The sequence below is a fragment of the Ammospiza nelsoni genome, chromosome 2 (assembly GCF_027579445.1).
Source record: "Ammospiza nelsoni isolate bAmmNel1 chromosome 2, bAmmNel1.pri, whole genome shotgun sequence".
Lineage (NCBI taxonomy): Eukaryota > Metazoa > Chordata > Aves > Passeriformes > Passerellidae > Ammospiza > Ammospiza nelsoni.
The window spans coordinates 16047594-16071603 of record NC_080634.1 but is presented as its reverse complement, the minus strand read 5'-3'; the positions used below and the strand labels follow the sequence as shown (position 1 = coordinate 16071603).

The following is a 24010-nucleotide window of genomic DNA, read 5'->3' as shown; positions in this document are numbered from 1 at the left end:
GCTTTTTGTGCCCTCAGTGACTACACTGAAATAAGCTTTCTTCTTCCCACCTGCACGTCACATACTACTTCCATGTGCTCTCAGATACTCAGGAAGCCCTGTCCTTTTCATCCACTGCCTACATGTTCAGCATTCTTCTCTGGGAAGTGACCTTCTATGAGAAGTTGAGCTCAGAGGAGCACAACTGCTAGATGCAAGGTGGTCTGAGAGTGGTGTAGCAGGTGATGGTGCTCTGCTCTCCCTGTGAGTTACCCTCTGCACCATATTCCCTGTGGTAAGAAACATCTCCATAGCTCTTAGGATGGCTGGGAGACTCAAGCTTAATAATAAGCACTGATATCATCACTTCCTGGCAAAATCTGCTGTGCCAAAATACTGGCACTAATCTAATAACAACACATCACACATCCAGCCTTCCTTTCCAATCATCTTTCAATCACATCTCCTGCTTTTGGGATGTGCTGACCCCTCCAAGCACTTGTCCATCAGCTAGACTCCTGGAATCACAGCTATTAATTGCACCTATCCAATTTGCAGGTAAAGGGACATTCAAGCAAATTACCCCGTAGGAAAGGGTACAGCCCCATGAAAATGCAAAGGAACTGTACTCAGTGATGCAAAGCATGTGAATGTTCCTGGAAAAAAGGAAGGGACTTGCAAAATCAGGTGATTAAAGAGGCTCCAAGAGAGCTGGAGAGAGACTTTGGAAAGGGCCTGGAGTGACAGGATAAGGGGGAATGACTTCAAAGTGACAGAGGCAGGGTTAGATGGGATATTGGGAAGAAATTCTTCCGTGAGAGCGTAGCAAGGCCCTGGCACAGGTTGCCCAGAGAAGCTGTGACTGCCTCAGTCCCTGGAAGTATTTGAGGCCTGGTTGGATGGGCCTTGGAGCAACCAGGTCTAGTGGAAGGTGTCCCTGTCCATGGCAGGGGGATTGGAATCAGATGAGCTTTAAGGCCCTTCCAAACCCAAACCATCCCACGATGAGTGAGTTTCAAATGAGGGATTCTCTGGCCCATACACTTTTTGTGTTTTGCCTCTTGCTGTGAGGCACTGGAGCAGAACAACACCCTACACCAGATCCTAGAAGGAGTGGGATGCCACTGTCCAGCTGGGCTGTTCCAGCTCCCTCCATAACTCACCTGGGTTCAACAGCCTCAACAAGCTGAGTTTTAATTTGCTGATCAAGTTTTGATTGGATTAGAGGCAGAGCCTATTCATCAGCATGAATATAAATCTAAATTGACCCTGGTGATGACTCAGAGGGCAATGCTGAGCTAGAGCTGGCTGGGCAGTTCGATCGATTGGGAAAAGTGCTTTCTGCTTGTAATGGCTGCACTAACATATTGTTCAATAAATAAATACATAAATACAATACAGGGGGTGGGGAAATCAATGCTGAGATGGTGGGAGGTGACTGGGGCTGCCTCAAGAGAGATGCTATGCCTGGACCACCGCCGGCAGCTGGGGTTGGTGAACCAAGAAGCCTGGTGATCCCCATGACCGTGTGTTATCAGCACAATGCAATCGCCCGGCTGGGCTTTGATCCGCGGCTGCCCTGAGCTCTGGCAGGAGCCACATGTCCTGCCTGGACACAAAGAACATCCTTGCCTGGTTATATCTTAACTGTGCAAAATTCAGCCCAGCAGGAGGGCTGGGAGGAACTGTTGCTCAGAAGAAGCTAAACGTGGATGTGTGCCTTCCCAGGAGCATGTTTACAGCTACCCATGGCACAGAGAGCCAGGCAGCCGCAGCAACCCCTTGTGCTGTGATGTGTTATTATTAACCCAGATGAAAATGACTGACTCCTCAAAAAGGAATAAAAAGGGACTATGGAATCCAAAAAAAGGGGGAAAATCTTGAAGGGTGGTAATTGTTATATTCGTCAGTTTTCTTTAGAGTGTGACATGGGTGAATCATGTTTCAGAGGCATGGTGAAGGCACACAAGGGAGTTGAGGAGGCTTAGCAGCCCTGCTCCCTGCCTGGAGCAGGAAGAAAATGTGAAGAGAAGCCATTTCTGTGGCTTGGAGAGGTGCAGGAACCTGCTAAATTGACAGTATCACATTGTGCCTGAGTTGCAAGATATCAGAGGGTGTTCATCCCTGAAAACAGAGATGCTCATGCCCCAGGGTCTGAGATGGGGGTGCTGCCAAGGCAGAGGTGTGAGTAACAGCTGCAGGAACAGCCAAGTGGTCACTGTTCATCAAAAACACCCAGACAGGAAGTGGCTGAAAGTCAATGCCCCAGTTTGTAGGATCAGGCCCTCCTAACATTCTGTCACCACAGCTGAAACCCACACCCAACTCCTCAGCTCTCTGACAGGTGACACATTGGGCCCTATCTTCTTCCAAAGGTACTCAGATATTTCTCCAGCTCCACTGCAGACAGCTCTGAATGACTTGACTAAAGTGAAAGGAGTGAAGAAACCCCCATGGAACAGATGTATGTACCTAATATAGACAACAAGACTGCACCAGTTGATCATGTCACTGCCTGTAGACAGGGAACAGCTCCAGATCAGTCACCCTTCACCAATCTCAGAACAAACCCACTAGAAAATCACAGTGCATGAGGAATTGTCATTACCAATATAAAACAGCCACGGAGCATCTTCAATGCACATGTGGATGAGGCACAGCTCCCAGCAGTGTACATGGAGACAAAGAACAAACTCCTTCCTGACTCCTCTCCCTAAGGAGGGCTGGAGCGCTGGCCCAAGCCCTGCTGGTTCCATGGGAGAACCTTGACCCACAGCTCTTTGATCTTCACAGAAAGGCAGAGCAGGAAAAGGAGAGCCAAGGCTCAGGGAGGAGTCACTTGGCATTCGTCATTCCCAGAAGAAAGGTGTTGAGAAGCAAAGGTGAAGAAATGCAAAGAGATGCAGACCTGAAGAGGAAGGCAGAAGAAGAAAGGGTGTGCAGGAAATAAAAGCTGCAAAAAGAAAATGAAGATGAGCAGATGATGTAGGGAAGAGTCAAGGGAATTTGGAGGCTAAAGCCCCCAGTGAAACAGGAAGGCAAAGCTCAGCATGTCCTGGCAGTGCACTGTCAGAAATCTGTGCCCTGGGCTGATCCCACAGCATGGACAGCAGAGGAGGGGGCAATTCTGACCCTCTGTTCCTCTCAGGTGAGACCCTACATGCAGTGCTGCCTCCATCTCTGGGCAACTCAAAATCAGAAGGTGAAGCTGCTGGTGTGAGTCCAGAGAGGAACAAAATGATGTTCTGAGGGCTGGAGCACTTCTGTCCAATTAAAACATGGGTATTGCTGCTGCTGCTACTGTGAAAGCCTTTATGGAGACTTGCACAGGCTTGAACTGCACTTGAACTGCATTCTGAGAAAGGAATCCCTGTGAGTGCACCCAGGTGCTCCTCCCCACCACCTAAGCCATGCAGAAAACTCTGGAAGCCCTAAAATCACAGAATCACAGAACCATTTAGGTAGGAAAACCCCTTTGAGATCATTGAGTGCAACTGTTCCTCCAGCACTACCAAGGCCACCACTAAACTTTGTCCCCAGGTGCCACTTCCATAGGACTTTTAAATCCCTCCAGGGATGGTGACCCCACCACTGCACTGGGCAGTCTCTTCCAGGGCTTGACAATATTTTCAGGCTTGGAATTTTCCTTAATAGCCATCCTCAAGCTCCTATGGCACAATTTGAGGCTGTTTCCTTTTTTCCCCTGTCCCTTGTTACCTGGAAGAAGAGAGTGACCCCCATCTGGCTCCACCCACCTCTCAGGGAGTTTTACAGAGTGAGAAGGTCGCTCCTGAGCCTCCTTTTCTCCAGGCTGAGACCCCCAGCCACCCCTCATCAGACTCATGCTCATGCTCCAGCCTTCAGAATTGCTGCCCAGGGGTTGTGCCAATGTGGTTGAATGGGAGCAGAAGCAGGTTCCAGTGTTTTTCACAACTACTCAAACTTATCCCACTGGGACTCAGACTTTCCATGCTGCTCTGTGCATTAGTCTCCCCTACCACACAAGCAGTTCTCTGCCTCAGAGGAGGCAGAGGAGGCTGAGGAGATGACTTGATATTTCACTGTCACTTTATTTCTGTGGAAATGATAAAAATCGGAGTAGCTGATAACCAGATATAGAAAAGGTCACTATTCTACAGAATACAGCCATACAGTTAAAGTCCTACCTGCTTTGGGGTTTCATTTATGATAGCTTTATTGCTTATTTTAACAAATGCCCAAACCCCACAAAGCTCTGAGTATGCATTTAATTAAAGCTTAAATACTAAAAATATGACAATGCTATGGCAATTCCCACAGCAATGGGAATTACAAATAAAACCTTCCTTTGCTGCTGTAAACATGGTCACAGCTGATGTGTCTTTAGCCCACAACCCAGTTACAACATGTATCATCATGGAGCCAAATAATTTGGACATTGTCTCATGTAAAAATGAAACCCTAAATATCTGTCTCCACTAGATCCACTACTCTATCTCCCCTCCCAGGCAGACACCAGTCTCCTCCAGACCTATCCATGGCAATATTGCAGAATGCTTCTTAATGCCTCCCCACATTTTAGATACAAGACATTTTCAAGAGGAAGAAGATGATCACTGTTTTGCTGTAAAAAGAAAAGATGGACCCCAAACTTGCCTTCCAGCATGCTGGATTTCATCTTGTAGCTGATGGCAACTGACAGAAATCATTAAAGCAGTGCCTCTGGAATTAAATTAAACAGATGGACTGGGGCTGTCTAATTGGAAGAGTGAGGGCTGTGGAAATTGGGAAACATGACAAAGCTAAAGGACAGGTCACAGAAATCTCCAGCGCACAGTGGAGACTGAAAACATCGTTCCTCTCTGAAAAACACCTTTGGAAAGGGGTTGAGGATGAAGACTTCCTTTTTATTAGCTGAAAACACTCATCCCAGTTCCCAGCATGCCAGCCCTTCAAAACCATGCTGAGGAACCTGTGGAGGTATCATTAGCCATAAAATAGGAAGTGGTGAGAAAGCCAATAAGTTAAAATGGAATGCCCTTGATCTTTTTGCAGGCAAGCAGTACCTGTAGGTTCTGTGCAGCTGGCTGCACCTCAGCCATCTCTGAGCCAGGGACAGCCCAGCTCACCTCTCCAGAGGTGCTGGCCTGAGGTGTGAAGGACCAAAAGTCATAACAACTTCAAATCCATCACATCAGGTGGATTACACAGGCAATTGGACAAGGGAGGATGGCTTCACACTGCCAGAAGACAGGGTTAGATTGAATATAGGGAAGTAATTCTACCTTGAGAGAGTGGTGAGGCTCAGGCACAGGTTGCCCAGAGAAGCTGTGGCAGCCCCATCCCTGAAAGTGTCCCAGACCAGGTTGGACTGGGCTTGGAGCAACCTGGTCTAGTGGAAGGTGCTCCTGCTCACAGCAGAAGGGTGGAACCCATGATTCTGATTCTGAGATCAGCTGCTGTGGCTGGAGAAAGCAGATTTAGAGCACAACCTTTTACAGAGGACCACACTCTATAAACAAAACCATCCTGCATCCTTGTGCCTTTGACTCCCCTCCCATTACACCCTGGCCACAACATCTAGCTTCAGTTACACAGTTCACCCTGTGGACTAGGTCGATTAACAAACTATTTGTAAGGAATTTCAAACTCCCTGTGGGTCATGCTCCAGCTCAATGCATTTCCCACTCTGCACTGTGAACATTTCAAGTCTAGAAACAGGACTGAGGGCCAAAACCTTGTCTGGCACAATGCCAGAGCTGTTACATAAGCAATAAGCTTTCATTTATGTTTGCCTCCAGAAAGGATAGAATCAGAATCACAAAGGTGGGAAAAGACCTTTAAGACCAAGTCCAACAGTATCTAATTACTCTTCTGCTATCTGGAGAAAAGTTATACTGAGCTTCAGGTATTCAAGGTGTTCTTAATTTTCACTTTAAGTCAGTATTCATCTAAAATGTGGGAAAAATAAACAGAATTTGCCCAACACAGCCAAACCCTTTTTCTTTTGGCCAGGTACACAACAAAGACAGACGTGGTGATGACTCTGCCCTCTGAGAAGGGACCAGCCTGGAGTCCACACTTTTTTTGTCAAGATGTTTTCATTAGCATTTCCACTTGATTTTAGGCCTGATTTTAGGTAATTATTGTCCCATGAACAGCCTTTCTCCCTGTCTCCCCTTAGCCTTTGCAACTCGGGAAGTCCTGTTCTGCTTCACCAGTCACTTGGAATGGTCAACAGTCGTCACACTCTGCTGCTGACCATTGTCCACTGGGAAAGGTGGGAGGCTCCCAAGCCCATCCCTTCATGGGCAGGCAAATAACAGAGCCCGTTGCTGCTCGGACATCAAAGTTAAACAAACATTCACAAGCCCCCACCTCTGGGCCTGTTTTAAGGAGCTCCCTGAGGAGGTCACGACTTTCAGCTTGTCATAGCACACATCAAAGTTTGCACCACACACGAACTCAGCACATGGATTGGGATAGTGTCACCCGAGAGCGGATATTCAGCCTTTGTGCACTGCTTTAATCCTGTGTTTTCCCAAGTAATTAAGCTTTTTTACTTATGAACTTGTGACTAAGTAAAGCATCCCTGAGAGGTTGTAACATCAAAGCTCATTCTCCCGTCTGTCCCACATTTTCCAAAATTGGATTTCTTTTTCTCTTTTTTTCCTTAAATAAAAAAAAAAACCTAATTGAATTTAGTTGTAGACTGAATATATTTAGGAGTGTCTTTAAAAGGTTACAAACAGCCAGAGTGATCATCATGGGAACTGTGGAGCAAGGGCACAGCATTCAGCCCCAGTGACACCATCCCCAGGGAGAAGATATGGGACAGGAGGGATTTTGGCTGGTGGGGTGCCCACCACAACAACATCCCACAGGTATGGGCTCATCCATGGCCAAAACCTGAGAGCTGGTGTGGAATGGCACCATCAGTTCAGCTGTCACATCCGCGGGACGGGGGAGCAGCCTGCCCTGATCTTTTACACCACATGCTAGGCATAAGGAGAATGATAAGCTCCCTTGGGTTAAGCTTCACAACACATCCCAAACTTTATGAGGACCCTCTACAGAGCTCAGTGTGACTTTAGAAGAAGGTTGAAGTGAGTAATCATGATGTGAGATGCACATACCTGGAGTGCCTGCTGATGGCTGCCACCATGAGAGCCGTCCAGCCAAGCTTGTGCCTTGCATTCACATCTGTGCCTTCTTCCAACAACCTGGAAAGAGGAGAGATATGGTCAGGAAACAGATATGAAGAGAGTAGCTCAGCCATTCTGGAGCTAATGAGGGAAAGCAGAATGTTTTACTGTGCAGGCACCTGCTCCAGCATGGCCCAGAAAAGACCCAACATGAAGTTGATTCAATAGTTCTCAAAGGTGACCAAACTTAAACAAACATTCAGGTGATGGCAATCCCACTCCTTTCAAAGGGTGCAGTGCCAACATCTTGCTTTCTGTATTGTTTGTACATTTGTTTATTTATTCTGTTCAGTCTAATTTCTGAAGAACCAATCAGTAGCAAAACTGATAAACCCAAATTCCAATGACATTTGAATCCTTTGGCTGCAAAGCACCCATTAGGCTTCAGAAGCAGCTCAGTGGACCTCCAAAGCCCATGCCACCTGCAGACACTTCACAGTTTTCTCATACAGCATAAGAACAAATAAGACAACCCTTAAATATATTAGGAACCATACTATCCTCATGTCTCCAAAATTTTCTCAGCTTTTGCAAGATAATGGCAAGGGACAGGTTTTGCAGCAGGTACTTTAGCTCAACCTATAACATGTGCTGAACCCAGGCAGTATGATAGTTCTCTCTGCATACCGTAAGGAAGAAAGGAAGTTCAGAATTGAGACACAAATTTTACAGTGCTCAAGTTAAATGAGACAAACTCTAAACCCTGCATGTTCAAGCCATAGAATCAAAGAATGATTCACAGAAGGGTTTGTGCTAGAAGGTACCTTGAAGGCCATCTTGCTCCATCACTTCTGCCATAGGCATGGACACCTTCCATTAGACCAGGTTGCTCCAAGACCTGTCCAACCTGGCCTTGGACACTTCCAGGGAGGGGGCAGCCACAGCATCTCTGGGCAACCTGTGCCAGGGCCTCACCACCCTCTCAAGGAAGAACTTCTTTGCCATGTCTAATGTAGATCTCCCCTCTGTCAGTTTGAAGCCATTTTCCCTTGTCCTGCCACTTTCTGCCTGTGTAAAAGGTCCCTCCACACAACCAAATCCATGATTACAAACCCATTTTTCTTGCAGGAGCAAGGTGCTGCCAGTACCAAGACAGGGAAGCCGTGGGTCAGGCTTTAGAAAGCAGGGTGGACCATGCAAGAGTCAGCAGTTCTCTGCCCCTTGGTTTATCCCTCTCCCTTTTCACACATTAAGGCTTTTTCACCTTCCTTTTTGGGTGAGGCTGTCCCTGCACAGTGCATCCTCCACACAGGTATAACAGGGAAGAGCTGACATTAAACTCCCTGCTGGGAGACACACAAGTGAACACAGCAGCCATGTTCCACCTGTGCAAGCAACACACTTGAAGTCTTAAAATTCTGCCCAGAATCTCAGGCAAGGAAGTCAAGGTCAGGTGTGAGTGCCTGCATGCACTGAACAAGTCAGATCAGCTCTTTAAGGACCTGGAGAGGTTCACATCAGAACTTAGACAGCCTTTCCAAATTCCTCACCCTTGGTCTGCTCTGGTGGCAATGCTCTCACTGGTTAACAGTGCTGGGATGGAATGAGTGAAAAGGAGGTAAACGAACCATATTCCTCTTCCTACAGTTGGGAAAAAAAGGAAAGCTGGTCCAGAGAACACTCACAGATATACCCAGGGTGTCTTGCCAACCTTCCTCCACCTCATTGGAAACCTCCACAGTAGTTTCACTAGAAACTTATCCCAAGGAACAAATACACTTACATACAGAGACACCTGGTGTGTTCAACCTGAATAAGAGAAGACTCCAGGGAGAACTTAGAGCCTTTGCCAGTGCCTGAAGGGGCTCCAGAAGACCTGGAGAAGGGACTTTGGACAAGGGCCTGGAGAGACAGGACAAGAGGGAATGGCTTACCATTGACAGAGGACAGGGTTAGATGGGATATCAGGAAGAAATTCTTGGATGTGAGGGTGGTGAGGCTGTGGCACAAGTTTCCCAAAGAAGCTGTGGCTGTCTTATCCCTGGGAGTGTCCAATACCAGGTTGGACAGGGCTTCTGGCAGCCTGGTCTAGTGGAAGCTGTCCCTGTCCATGGCAGAAGGGTTGGAACTAGATAGTCTTGGAGCTCCCTCCCAACCAAACCCCTCAGTGCTACAATATATGGTATGATAATCCTAAAGTTATTTCCAAGTAGCAATGCCTGAACTTTGGCTGGTATCTTGAGCACAGTTGAACACAGTTCACCCACTGACTGGACAAACCAGCCAGATAAACATCATGTGAATAAAAAGCCTGTATTCCTCTCCAGCTGAACTACTTGCCTTATTTGACAGAGAGTAGGGCTTGAGAGAGCCAACAGGCAGATGGCTTCAGCCAAGCCCTACACAGAAGCATGTTGGTGAACTCTTCTGATTGGAGTGGTGGTAGGATACACAGGGAATGGGTCTGGGTGGACAATCTCACCACCCTTTTCTTGACAGGAGTGGCCAGTGTTAGTGCTGTGGTTCTGGATGCTCTGAACTGTTCATCACACACTTGGACAGAAACCTAATAGCTGAAATACTAGAATTATAACTGGCAGCCTCCATTTGTAGCTCCCAACTGTGACTCAGGAGGCTGTGACCACTGTAAATTACCACATCTCTTTACCAGGGTTACAATTTAAAGTTCAGTGGTAATGAACTATCTGGCAGTCAACAACAGGACCTAGGTCCAAAGAAGTCTGATACTTGAAGAACAAATTTTCACACAGAATCCACTCCAGATTCAATTTTGATTTCCTTTTTCTATGTGGTTTAATACCTGAAGAACCACCCAGCAGTGTGATGGAGAGCAGGGATGATTCACCTACAGCCTTATGGGGGTTTGGATCTACACAGCCCTGCATATGGCCAACACTGGTCAAGCTGCAGCCCCTGCACTATCCAGGGGCCCAGTAAACTCATCTGGGGAGGTGCACAAGAGCAGCCTTGGTCCCCTGCAGAGTATGGCACAGAATTATGGAATCATTTGGGTTGGAAAAGCCCCTCTGAGACCATTGAATCCAACCATTCCCCCAGCACTGCCAAGCTCACTACTAACCCACATCCCCAAGTGCTGCATCCACACATCTATTACATCCCTCCAGGGATGGGGATTCCACCACTGCCCTGGGCAGCCTGTGCCAGGGCTGGACAACCCTTTCTATGAAGAATTTGTGAAATATCCTTATGCTTTCTCCTTCTGCCAGCACCACATCCCTGCAAGTGAATGCCAAGAGTGTGCTGCCAGTTCTGCAGTGCTGAAGAGCACTCTCAGACAACAGAATGCTGAAAGGAGAAATATCCCTGTGCAGCCCCACAGCTTTCCATCCTGGTGATGTGCCCAGACACACAGGGGAGAGCAGATTGCTATCTGCACAGATCAGCTCCCTTTGCAGCTCCCCTTACAGAGGTGTTTGCACTCACAACAGAGATAAGGTAGCCTGACTCAGACCCATGGCTGCTGCTGGTCACACTGTCACCTGCTCCAGCTGGAAGGACACTGCCTGCAGCAGAAATCCACACCACAGCTCCATCTGTGCCGCCATGTGTGCCGTGTCCTCTGCACAGGCACAGGGAGCTGCTCCCTCAGCTGGAAAACTGCTTGCTCGCTGCCACTGAAGGAACAAACTCACACCCAGCTCCCCCAGACCCCAAGGAGCCATTCCCACCAGCACCAGAGCTCAGGATGCAATGGCAGACATCTTAGTGTCTCCCCTGGCTCACCCTAATTACTTCCAACAATCCTTTCCCAGATATTGTGATGCCAAATCCCCTTCCACCTGTCTCAGAGAGGTGGACCAACATGTCCAAGTCATTTCTGAATGTCATTGTATTTACTTGTCCATTTGGAAATCATTTGAAAGCAGGAACATTCACATCACCCCCTTCCTACATTGTGTCACTGTGACAGCCTAATAGCCACAGAAAATCCAGGAAATAAAGGCATCTGGATGACAAGGGAGAGGGAGCCTGAAGAAAGAACCCAGAAGGGGCACGGTAACCCCAACACCAAAACTGCAGGTGAGAAGGCATCAGCTATGCCAGGATGGAGGCACACAAACCCCTTCAGGCTGGGAGCTTCTGCCTGGCAATAAAAGCCTTAAAGCCCAACACCAACCACTGATTAATATCCCCAGCAGAGTTTAACTGATGTAATTTTGCAAAGCATCAGGCCCATTTGCACTTGACCGTGGTGTTTTATATGATTTTACATTAAAGGGGCAGAGAGACCATCCTGGTTACCTGCTAGCCACTGGGTTGCTCTGCTGCAAAGAGTCTGTCTTAATTTCACCTGTCATGAGTTTTAACATTTCATGGGAGGGTTTGGACTGGAAATGACCTTGAAGATCATCCAGTTCCAATCCCACTGTCACATCCTGGGACACCTTCCCCTAGACCAGTTTGCTCCAAGCCCCATGCAACCTGTCCTTGAACACTTCCAGGGATGGGGTAGCCATGTGAATGGATATTTCTTTCCCAGTTTCTTCCCTGCATTATGGCAGTGTGAAGTCAACCCCCTTCTCCTGTTACATTTGTTTTCTCATAAATAGGACTTGCAGTGTAACTCTTCAATATATCCCTTTGAGACAAAGGACAGGACATCAGCCCTTATTTCAAATAAAAAGATGATGTTTTAAACTAAAAGATGAGAGATTTACGTTAGACATTGGGAAGAAGTTCTTCCCTGTGAAGTTGGTGAGGCCCTGGCACAGGTTGCCCAGAGCAGCTGTGGCTGCCCCATCCCTGGAAGTGTCCAAAGTCAGGCTGGACGGGGCTTTGAGCAACCTGGTTTAGTGGGAGGTGTCCTTGTCCATGGCATAGGGTTGGGACTAGATGATCTTTAAGGTCCCTTCCAACCAAAGCCATTCTACCATCCTGTGATTTTAGAATTCTCAAGACACTTTGGAGCCACTGAAAAATACCTATGAGTACTGAAAGGCTTTTTTCTCTACAGACACACCGGAAGGACATACTGAATAATGAATTATCTTCATTCTTTAAAAAAAATAATGAAAGAGATCCTAGTCTGGCAGCCAAACCTGTTTAATCATCGTGCATCCAACAGGAAGGATGCTGGAGCCTCTCCCGTGGCATTAGGTTACAGGCTTGGAGCAAAGGTATTAAGATCAGTCAAGTAGTTTTCCATTCAGGAATCTAGATCATCATAAGCATCTGGAATGCCACATCACTGAGCCCAGCGAGGGAATTACTTGTATCATACCATCTACCATAATATGCATTGACATTTCATTTAGAAGCTGGACTGCTTTTTTTTTTTTTTTTTGGTTAAATCATTGCAAGATGCTCAGCAACTTAACAGATTTTCAGACAACTGAACTTTATGTTCAGGGTCTTCAGGCCCACCATTTATTTCTTCTCCGCCTGATTTAATGATATGACAATCGATAAAGCCAAGACCACTGCTCAGATCCCAGACAGCCAAATGTATTTACCAGCAGGAGTATTTTATTTTAATTAAATAAAATTCTCTGATCAATGTTTAGGATGTTTATCCACATTTTAACCAAGTAAGATCCAGGACACTCCCCTCCTAAGGAGTTTCTCACATGGATACAGCTCTATTAGCGCCATTTCCAGTGTTTCTCAAATGACAAACTGTTCTTTGACTGCAGTGGTGGCACCAAGATGTCCCTTCCCCTGGCAGGAGTTGGACTGGATGACCTTTAAATGTCTCTTCCAACATGAACTCTTCTGGGATGCTGCAATTCAAGACCTGGTCAGGGGAAGAGCCCCGAACCAGAGCTGGTGCTGTTTGTGACTGGGGAAGTACTCATATTTAAGGGATTTCAATAAATTTTTTTTTTTGGTAATGGTTTTAGGGCAGAAAGTTGACAGATGGCAGGGTTAGATTTAATATTAGGGAGAATTTTTTTCCTATGAGTGTGGTAAGGCTCAGGGAAGGGAAGCACAGGCTGCTCAGGGAAGCCATGTCTGCCTCATCCCTTTAAGTGTTCAAGGACAAGCTGGATGGGGCTTGAAACAACCTGGTCTAGTGGAAAGTGTCCCTGCTCATGGCAGAGGGCTGGAACTGGGCGAACTTTAAGGTCGTTTCCAACCCAAACCACTCTGTGATTCCCTGACTCTATGAACATCCCTGTCTGCTGTGGAATTTGCTGAAGGAATCTGGGCAGAGCAGCACCTACTGCTTTGTGCATATGCCCTATTTTAGCCAAGCCAGCAGCTCCCAAGCTTTAGCACTTTGATCCCTGCAGAAGAGATAAAGAGCGCACATCGCAGCGATGAGCCTTCTCCCCCCGCTGCCCCCGGACAGATGTGCCTTCTATTCACCCGTCACTGGGGTTCTGGGTGACTGACTCGGTGACACTGCTGAGCCCAGAGGGCATGTTTGAGTTTGTGCTCAGTGCTGGGAGCATGCCCAGCACTCCATCCTGACAGGTGGAGGAAGAGGAAGCTGGAAACTTGAACTTTTGCAGCAACAATAGCTTCTGTTTCTGTCAGCCTCTTAGACATTTCCCCCAGCCCTGTCCCAATATGTCACTGTTTAACTGCAGAGTGTGGGACACCCTCAGATGTGCTCACCCTCTTGGGAACTGCTCTCTGCTTTGCAGAAGAAGGGGGGGAAGTAAAACATCCCAACTGAACAATATCTTGGAACATGAAAGCACAATCCCTGCTAGATTTTCCTGCCAGGGAAAGGATCTGCTTGGACAGGAGGACACAGTGAGCTGCTTGAAACCCTTTAATGTGGCTGCTGTATTCTTGGAGAGAGCTCATTGCTGTCTCTCACCCTTCACCACCTTTGCAGGGCCAGAAACACACCATGGTGCTCTGTGAAAACATGGAGCAGCACATTGTGGGGAAGGGAGGGAAGGGAAGGGGAAGGGAGAGAGGAACAGCATTTCTCTGCAGCTCTCAAGGCAGGAAAGCTGCTCCCAGGACACAGGGGATCCTGGAGGAATCCTGGTAAGCCTAGCCCTGACAGCACAAACAGGCCAGGGGCCAAGGAGAAACTCCTGGAAACAAATTCTCAAAATCAAAGGGAAGCTCTTATAAATCCAAGTTTGAGGAGATGAAGCCAACTCAAAGAGGAGAGCAGGTCTGGGAGCACAGAGGGTGGGCAAAACCACCATGGGTGAAGCACATGGAGTGGGAAAAGTCAAAGAGGTACAACCCAAGCATGAAACAGCCAATACAGACATGTGAGTAGCTGTAGCTGCCCCATGCCTGTAAGTGTTCAAAACCATGTTGGACAGGGCATGGAGCAACTTGGATTAGTAGAAGATGTCCCTGTCCATGGCAGGGGGCTGGAAGTGGATGAGCTCAAAATCCCCTCCAACCCAAATCCTTCTGTGATTTGACAGGTGGCATCACCAGGTTTGGAAGGGCATGTGAAACCTTACATGGAACAGTCCCAGTTCAGTCACCCCAATGCAACAGCTGAGCTGTGTGCCAGAAAAATACCCTACCAGCCTTCAGCCTGCTCTGGCAGAGCCAGCAGTGTAAGTGGGAAATGAGCCATCACTGTTTGCAGAGGAATTTGAGCACAATACACTAATTTCTGACAATCCATTGCTACAGGAGGTGGCATGTGTTACCTGCTTGACTTACTGTGCACAGGTCTGAACCCACATGTCAGACTCCCTCACATCCACCAACATTCACATTTATGTGCTGTGTAAGCAACATGCTTTTAACCTGCTACCTCACATCTTCCAAGGTGTCCCTTAGCTCCTGAGCTGTGAGGGAAGTGGAATAATTGTGGAATAATTGCTCCCCTGGTTGTACAGGCCACATCCATGCTGGTGGACTGCTGCTCCTCCAAACCCAGAGCTGCTCAGGAGGCTTTCCTGCACTCAGCCCTGCTGATAAACATCTCCATAACTGGAATTAACCCTGTGATGGTTCCCAGGAGTATTCCAGGTGTGTTGGTGTCTGCTTCTAGAGAGAGGGAACTGGGATTTATGGGCTTTAAAGCTGTTTTGGACAGAAGAATGAGATCTCCTGTTGGTTTGGCACCGACTGCAGAGACACTGCTCTGTGACTCAGTGTGCAAACTCAAACAATCCTGGGAGGGCAAAATACACCAAGAAGCAGATCAAAAAGGGCAGTTTTCCAGCTATCTAGAATAGGAAAGCACAGCACAAATATGTCTCCCCCAATACTTCATTGCCAACATGAAGAAATCTGGGCTGTTGTATGTGCTCTGAATTCCAGCAGCCACAGGCCAGTTCAAACTCAATAATCAGTAACAAGACTTTCACTGAAACACAGTCCTGGAAAATCTGGTCATTTAGGAGAAAAGATTAAAGGGGACATTTACATGATAAACATATTGTTATCCTAAAAATCCTAGGTGTCTGTAACTCAGATACAGACAAATGCAGGCTCAACATCATATATAAGCATGGAGCAGTGGAAAAAAATATAATTATAAATCATCTTCCAATCCTGTTTCCAACCTGCTCCCACTACCCCTGCTGAAGATGTCACAGCTGTTCAGGACTGAGATAAGGTACATGATGGCTAGTGGCCAGGAGCCAATGACATGACTCTTCTGCTCACCCTACAAAGCATTCAGGCAATTCAGGCACCCCTCGAGCCTCAGTCATGACACTCACAACTATGCTGTGAGAGAAGATGCTTCAACAGGTACAACATGGTTCCCATAAAGGCCCACCTCCTCCACACAGTGCCTTTCAATGATCTGATGTTCCAGGTAAACAAAGCCAGACACAATGCAGAGGGATTTTTTACCCAGTCTCTGAATTCTTGTAACGAACACTTGAGCCAGGAAGCAAACAAAATACTGGGGGACTGTACCCCCAGTCCAGCCCCCAAACTGGAGAGAACTGAAAGGGTTACAGCTGGGAGAGACCTTAAAGCTCATCTTGTTTCTACTCCCTCCCATGAGCAGGAACACCTCCCACTGCCCTGTCCACCCTGGCCTTGAACACTTCCAGGGACAGGGATGGGGGAAATTGTGCTCAATGAGCTGTGCTGCTTACAAACAAGGGAGAAGAGACAAGCCTGGTCTGGAGGAGGCAGAACTGCCATGAGTCAGAGCCAAGATGAGTGGCGCTGCTTGAAAATTGAGAGATCACTGTTTGGGGCAATCAAGCCTGACTCAGCTGTTTCTGCATCTCCTCCAACTAAAAAATCAGCTTGGAGAGAGCAGTCTCAGCTGAAGCAACTGACATGGAGCTTCTTGCCCCACTGCCACATCTGTCTGGATCCCTGAGAGCGGGAGAGCACCTGGTCAGCTACAGATCTCATTACCAGACAGATCTGAGTGGCTGCCTGCTGTTAGGAATGAGGCTGATAACAGCCATCTGACACATGCTCTGTGTCTCCATGAGTCACAGCTGCACAGGGCTGAGGAAAACACTGCTCCATCATGCTTATCTGCTCAGGAAACTGCTGAAAGCCTGTGCTCTTGGGGTGGCTTACTAAGAAACAAAGCTGGAACACAAGGAATCAATATTAATACTGAATATCAACACAAGTGGGAGTGAGGTGGGCATTTTTTTATGCCTTTGCTTCTTGCTTTCCCTCCAAATGCACAGAACAACTGAGGCTGAGGGAAATTAAACTATCTACATCAATTAGGTATTATATTTTGTGCTGGCTAACAGCATGAAGGGCTTGGTGGGAAGAGCTGGTTTGCCACATGCTCCAAAGGGGATGCTCTCAGAAGTTAGCACATTCTCTCAGGTCAATGAAGAATTCAACCTGGTTCCCTGCATTCAACAAGTGGTTAGAGATGAGAAAACCTGGCTGGAAGCTCAGAGGAGCCAGAGATGGTAGAGGCAAGCCTACAGCAGAGGGCTGGATTCAGCCTGTGGATAGGCATTCTTCCCACAGCAATATAAATGTGTATTCCAGTGAGGTCTGTCTGCTATGCCTGAAAGGCCTGCTCCTTTTCAGAGCTAAAAATCACTGCTTGGAATAATCACAAAATCATGGAATGGTTTGGGTTGGGAGAAACCTGAAAGTTCAGCTAGTTCTAACCCCCTCTGCCATGGGAAGGGACACCTTCCACTTGACCTGGCTGCTCCAAGCCCCATCCAACCTGGCCTTGATCACTTCCAAGGATGGGGCAGCCACAGCTTCTCTGGCCAGCCTGTGCCAGGGACTCCCCACCCTCACAGGGAAGAATTTCTTCCCAATATCCCATCTAACTCTGCCCTCCATCAGTTTGAAGCCATCCTCCCTTGCCCTGTCACTCCGTGCCCTTGGAGTCCCTCTTCAGCTGTCATGGAGCCCCTTTAGGCACTGGCAGGGGCTCCCAGGTCTCCCAGGAGCCTTAAACACCCCGGCTCTCCCAGCCTGTCTCCAGAACAGAGGGGCTCCAGCCCTTGGAGCATCTCCATGGCCTCCTCTGGGCTCACTCCAGCAGCTCCACAGCCTTTTCATGATGAGGGCCCCAGAGCTAGAATCAGGTGGGATCTCATGATCTTCTTGGTACTGCTCACCCTCTCTCACACAGCCATTTTCCACACCTCAGACTAAGACTGTATTTCCTAGTAACTGTATTCTGGTGTTTTCATGTGCCGAGGGCCATGACCAGCTGCCAGCTGAAGGCACTTGGAAAAGATCAGCATCCCCCTTCAAACAAGCTTGAAGCTGGATAAGAAACACCACCCCAGGGGACAGACAATGCAGGCAGGGGACAGCAGCGTGGCAGGAGGACAGGTAATGTTCCATGGATGGCTGCCCAGCTGGATTGTCACACTCCCACCCTGTCAAAGCTGAGTCTGGACTTTACCCCTTGCAGGTGGAGAGAGCATTGAAGGCAAGACTCTTTGTATTTCCTCTGTCAGCTCTGCAGCAGGTCTGGCAATCTTTGGCTGTGGAAGTTTGTTGTAAGGAGATTCATGGAATCAGACAGTGGTTGGGGTGGGAAGCACCTTTTGGAGATCACTGTGTCCAACCTTCTCCTTGAGCAGGTTCACCCAGAGCAGGCTGCAAAGGATTGGGTCCAAGTGGGGTTTGAATATCCCTGAGGAAGAAGATTCCACAGGCTCTCTAGGCAGGCTGTTCTAGTGCTCTGTCACACTCACAGCACAAAGTTCTTTCTCACATTGAGATGGAACTTCCTGTGCACCAGTTTCTCCTGATGCCTCTTGCCCCATTGCTGGGCCCTATGGAGCAGAACTGGTCAATCCTCTGACAACCTCCCTGCAGACACTGACAGACATAGATGAGTTTCCCTCTCAAGTTGTGTCCTCTTGAGGCTGCACAGCCCCATCTCCCTCAGCCTTTGCTTGTAAGAGGGATGCTCCAGTCCCTTCATCGTGTTTGAGGCTGAAACTGCCTGCAGCAGGGCAAGTCATGATTTTTACCATTCATGCTTCTCACACAGGCAAAAAGCAGAGTTAGGCACAGCTTCAAACAGTGGGAGGGCTGCCAGCCCCACAGGGAACAGGATGGGAAGGAAGGCCCAGGAGAGCCTTTGCAGGCTGGCTCCATGGGTTGAGGTCACTCTACGAGGTTTCAATAAGGCCAAGTGCTGGGTCCTGCACCTGGGTCACCACAACCCTGTGCAGAGATACAAGCTGAGAGCAGAGTGGCTGAAAAGGGCACAGCAGGAAAGGCCCTGGGGGTGCTGGCTGACAGTGGCTGAACATAAGCCAGGTGTGGCAAGAATGCAAATGGTACCCTAACTTGTATCAGCTACAGTGTGGCCAGCAAGCCCAAGGCAGATCCTTGTTCCCTTGCACTGGGCAAGGCACCTCAAATCCTGTGTGCAGTGTGAGGCTCCTGGTGAGCAGAAAGACTCGGAGGTGCTGGATGGGTCCAGAGAAGGACATTGAAGCTGCTCAAGGCTCTGGACCAAAGGGGCCCATGAGGAGAGGCTGAGGGAGGTGGGGGGACACCCTGGAGAAAAGGAGGCTCAGAGGGACCTTCTCACTCTGTACAGCTCTGTGGAAGGAGGGTGTAGCCAGATGGGGATCAGGCTATTCTCACAGGTAACAAATGACTGTATTGGAGGAAAAAACAGCCTCAAGTTGTGCTATGGGAGGTTTGGGTTGGATGTTTGGGAAAATTTCTTCATGGAAAAGGTCATCAAGCCCTGGTGCAGGCTGCTCAGGGCAGTGGTGGAGTCCCCATCCCTGGAGGGATTGAACAGACATGCAGATGTGGCACTTGGGGACACAGCTTAGTGGTGGGCTTGGCAGTGCTGGGGGAATGGTTGGACTCAATAATCTCAGAGGGCTTTTCCAACCCAAGTGATTCTGTGATTCTGTGACAGAGCACAGAAACAAAGGGAGAAGCTGCAGACGTGCAGCCCAGCAGGATGGTGTACAGCCACCAGCCCTGCCCTGAGCAGCTGGAGCACAGAGCATCCCTCTTGCTGATCTGCCTGACCAGGCTCACAAATCACCCAGACATCCCTGAACAGCAGCTTCCTGCAATTACAAGCAGCAGAACACATGTGCCAATTAGCTGCACACCAATATCCTCTTTGGCCCTTGATCTAGGCCAGATCTCAGCCCTGGGGTGCAGCAGAGCCAGGTGCTTCATCCAAGGTCCTGGAAACTGGATGGAACATCCCCTGGCTGCAGGCCAAGAGGGCTCTCCTCTCCCTGTCCTCTTCTGCACCCATCCTCTGCTTCTACACAGGGATGGCAGCTCCTACCTCCCCAGGGGCCTGTGCTGGGTGGGACATCTCAGCCAGAGACAGGAACACGTGTGGCGTACACAGGAGAGCAGCAATGGCTCTTCCCATCCTACACAAGCTGCCAGGCTGCCAAAAGGGTCTGAATTCTATACTGGCTGAGGGCAGCACTTGGGAGACCTCTGGCATTATGAGACAGACCAGGTAGGAGTGCCAGGATCCGTTCAAGAAGCAGCTCCAAGGTTCTCACACTTCTCTTCCCACTTTAGGGCAGACTTGTTTTCCTCCCACAGTGCCAGAGCTTGTCCCCAGCATTGGGTGGAGCCATCACTGGAGCATGTCAGTGACATGGCACTGCTGCTCACAAACCATCCTGAGAATCTCTGAGTCCCTCCCTGGAGGTTTGGCTGCAGAAAGAAGGTGCCTCCTGGGGACTACACATGCTGAGCCTGGCCCTTTGTTACCCCCTCAGGGAATATAACGCTGCCAGATGCACCTGAAAGGTGCCATGGCACCACCCCAGTGAGGCAGGCACACCCAACTGGGACAAAAAGCCTGCTGCCATGGGACAGGAGCTCTGGAGATGCTCCACTCCCTAACAGCTATGTCATTGGTCACACAACCACTCACTTCCCTGACTTCCTTGGCTGGGTAGAGCTCTCTCCTCTGCTCCGTGTGGGACAAAAGGCCCCTGGAGAACTGCTGGCTTAGGCTGAGGAACCCCCAAGGGCAGTTTGTTCAGAGACAGACCCCAAGAGATGAGCTTCTGCAGTGCATACACCCACATCTGCACAGTATGGCCTCACACTGTCCTCTCTCAGCACAGGGATCTGCAATCCACCTCCTACCCAACAGGTAAGGGCGCTCCCCATCTGTCCCCACCCACTCCGGATCTGAGACGGTGAGGGGAGCATCCCATGGGGGCTGGGAGCAGCCAGCCCCTTCCTTCCCCGTGTGCTGACAGGTTTTTCCTGCCCTCCCAGCCCTTGGGACACTGCTCTCACGTCTCAGAACTCTGCTCACCTCTTGACTTCTGAAACGTTGTTAATCCTTGCAGCTTCCAGAAGAGCATCCTCTGAAATGCAGACAGAAGGGAGGAGGGAGTTAGCAGGGAGAACACACATGGACACCCTAATCTGGAATGTGCAGGGGCTGCTGCTGCTGCTCAGAGCTCTCACTGACCACCCCAGTGAGCAAGAGCCCAGTCCTGCCAGCAGGTTATCTAAAAGCTCCCCACTGCCTTGGTGACTGACGGCAGCCCCCACCACACACCCTGAGAACAGCAGCAGGCATCCCAGGGCAGTGGGCACTGTCACCCCACGGTGTCAGCCTCAGCTAGAGGTTCCCAGACACCACAGAAGTGTTCCTACAGAGTCAGAATGACACCCCCTGGCTAGAGAAGGGAAGAGCAGCATCCAGCTCTGGGAGATGGGATAAGGGACGGGTTGGGAGGGACCTAAAATGCTTATCTCATTTCACCTCTCTGCCATGAGAAGGGACTCTTTCCACCAGACCACACTGCTCCCAGCCTTGTCCATGAACACTTCCAAGGGATGGGGCAGCCACAGCTTCTCTGGGCAACCTGTGCCAGGGTCTCACCAAACCTCACAGGCAAGAATTTCTTCCCAATATTCCATCTAAGCCTGCCCTCAGGGTTAGAAGAAACCAGTCAGTGGGAAACCATTCCCCCTTATCCTGTCTCTCCAGACCCATGTCCAAAGTCTCTCCCTAGCTCTCTTGGAGCCCCTTTACGCACTAAAGCATTAAGGATAACCCTTCCCAGGTTACAGCCAGCAGGCAGGTTCCATCCCCAAGGAGGGACCCCACATCCCCTCCCAAAGGGCAGGAGACTCTCCAAAGGGACTCTCTGTGCAGCATCCCACGCCTCCCGCCCTGGGGCCGGCCCCAGCAGCGATAGTCACCCTTGGACAGGCGGTCCCGCAGGTAGCAGTAAGCCAGCGCAGCGATGAGGGCAGGCAGCCCTGCTCCCGGGGAGCAGCTCCCAGCTCCACTCTGACGCCCGCCGGGGTCTCCCGCATGACAGCAGCGCTGCTCTGCGCCCGAGGGCCATGGCGCCGGCTCTCTGAGGGATGCCATGCGGCTGGACGATGTTGCTGGCACAAGGCAGCCATTGCTGGCCGGGCGGGTGGCAGGTGGCCGGGGTGTCTGCAGTGCGGCCAGGCCTGGAACAGGCAGCCCTGGCCTCTCCGCTGCGGTGCTGCCCTTTAGGCCTGGCCCATTACCTAAGGGAGAGCCCCCGGGCACCGGGCCCATTGGCAAAGTGGGGCCTGGCGGAGCAGCCACCGGAGAGCCCCCGGGCACCGGGCCCATTGGCAAAGTGGGGCCTGGCGGGGCAGGCACCGGAGAGCCCCCGGGCACCGGGCCCATTGGCAAAGTGGGGCCTGGCGGGGCAGGCACCGGAGAGCCCCCGGGCACCGGCCCCGCTACCGGGGGTTCGCCCCCCAGGCTCCCCTGTCGCCCCCTGCAGGCAGCGGTCCGCCATGACAGCCTCGCGCCTGAGGTCGGAGCGAGCCCACGGCGCCCCCTGGCGGCCAATACCGGGAGGAGCCGCAGCCGGGCGCCCCCGGCCCCCTCAGCCCCGGCCGCCGCCGCAGTCCCGTAGGTCGCACGTGACGGCGACCACCATGGCCGCGCTCGGAGGAGCCGCGCCAGCCCCTGCGGCAGCGGCCACAGCGCCAGAGACGCCAGCATAGCTCCCTCGCTCCTCCCGCTGCGCCACTCGCACCTTACCCCCCCCCCGTCGCTGAGGCCGGTGGACAAGATGGCGGCTTGCCGGCCGGCGAAGCTTGATGAAGAGGGCGGCGCAAGGCGTGCCGGGAGATGTAGTCCCCACCACGCCCTGCGGCGCGCTTATCCGCCGCGGCGGACTACAACCCCCAGGAGGCGCCGCGGCGCGGCCTTCCCGGGGCATGCCGGGAAGCCGGCGTCTGCTGCGGGACACGCAGGGGAGTAGTGGCGGGCGGGCTCCGGCAGGGGGCGCAGCGCGGGTCGGGGCAGGGCGCTCGGGCGCGTGCCTGTGTGACGCAGTGGGGTCGCGCGCGCGGGGGCGGGCACGGACGGACGGACGGACGGACGGACAGACGCCAAACACACATGGGCACTCACATGGACACTCGTGCACACGCGTTTATTCACACACGGGGCGCACACAAACACGTGCACTGGCGTGCACAAACGCAGTGCCACACCTGCGCACACCTGCAGGCACGCGTGCTCTCCTGTGTACGCATCCCCTGGGCAGCGGGGCACACGCGTGTGCAGCGCTTGTACCCCCAGGAAGGCTTCATGTGGTGCTATGAATGAATCCTGGGCATCTGCTGCGGGCTGGGCTCAGCGCAGATGCCTCTGGGGGACGCCTGTGTGGGTACATCTGTGTGTGAGTGCCTTCCCGCCCAGGATTTGCCACCAGCAATTCCCATTCTACCCATTTCCTCCTGTTTCACCCCAATTCCCTCAATTTCCCATTATCCCAGCAGCTGTTTGCCCAGTTGGCTGTCCCACCATCACTCCAGCGCTTCTACGGGGTCTGACAAACTCCTGGATTAAACAGAGCTGGTAAGAAGATGCATTTTAGGGATTTGATAAAAAAAATAATTAGAAGACTTGGTTTTATTGCCTGAATTACTGATTCCTGCATTTAGCTCTGCACACTCCAAATACTGATTTCTGCATCTGCTCCTTGCAGATGTGGGATGGTTGAGCAGGAATAAGGATTGGAACCCAGGGATCTGAGAAAGAACCAGGAATGTGGGAGAGGAAGGTGTCAGAAGTGGGCATTTCTGCACCCTGACTGGGGCCAGCAGGACTGGGAGTTGTTACAGAAAGCCCACTGCTCCCAGTTCCCCAGTCCACTTCCCCTAGCTCCATCAGCTCAGTGCTCCCACTTCCCCAGCCCAGCTCCATTAGCTCAGTGCTCCTAGTTTCCCAACTCCTTTAGCCCAGTGCTGGTAGTTCCCCAGCCTAGTTCTTACTGCCAGATCAGCCCACAGCTCCCCGTTCCCCAGCCCAGCTTCCCCACACTGAGTGTTTGCTGCCCTTGCTCAGTTGCTCAGTCCAGTTCTTCCAGCTCTGATAGCCCAGTTCCCCCGGGTACCCAGCCCAGTCTCTCCAGCTCCTCCCACCATGCTCTCCAGCTCAGCTCAACAGCTTCTCCAGCCCAGCTCCCCCACTTCTCCCTGCTGCAACAGCCCAGTTCTCTAGCACAGTTTCCCCAGCCCAGCTCCCCCATTCCCCCAGCCTGTCC

The 24010-nt window shown here is 50.7% G+C and overlaps 1 protein-coding gene across 1 annotated transcript in view; it reads right to left on the bottom strand.

Moving 5' to 3' along the window:
* CLPB (ClpB family mitochondrial disaggregase) overlaps nucleotides 1–22458 on the bottom strand; it is a 73313-nt gene extending 50855 nt beyond the window's left edge. Inside the window, exons 1-3 of the mRNA XM_059465847.1 lie at nucleotides 21669–22458; nucleotides 20770–20821; nucleotides 7095–7181 (exon numbers count right to left, since the gene is read on the bottom strand). Of these exons, the coding sequence (XP_059321830.1) occupies nucleotides 7095–7181; nucleotides 20770–20821; nucleotides 21669–22458 (929 nt within the window). The remainder of the gene's footprint in view (nucleotides 1–7094; nucleotides 7182–20769; nucleotides 20822–21668) is intronic.
* Nucleotides 22459–24010: the final 1552 nt, after the last annotated feature.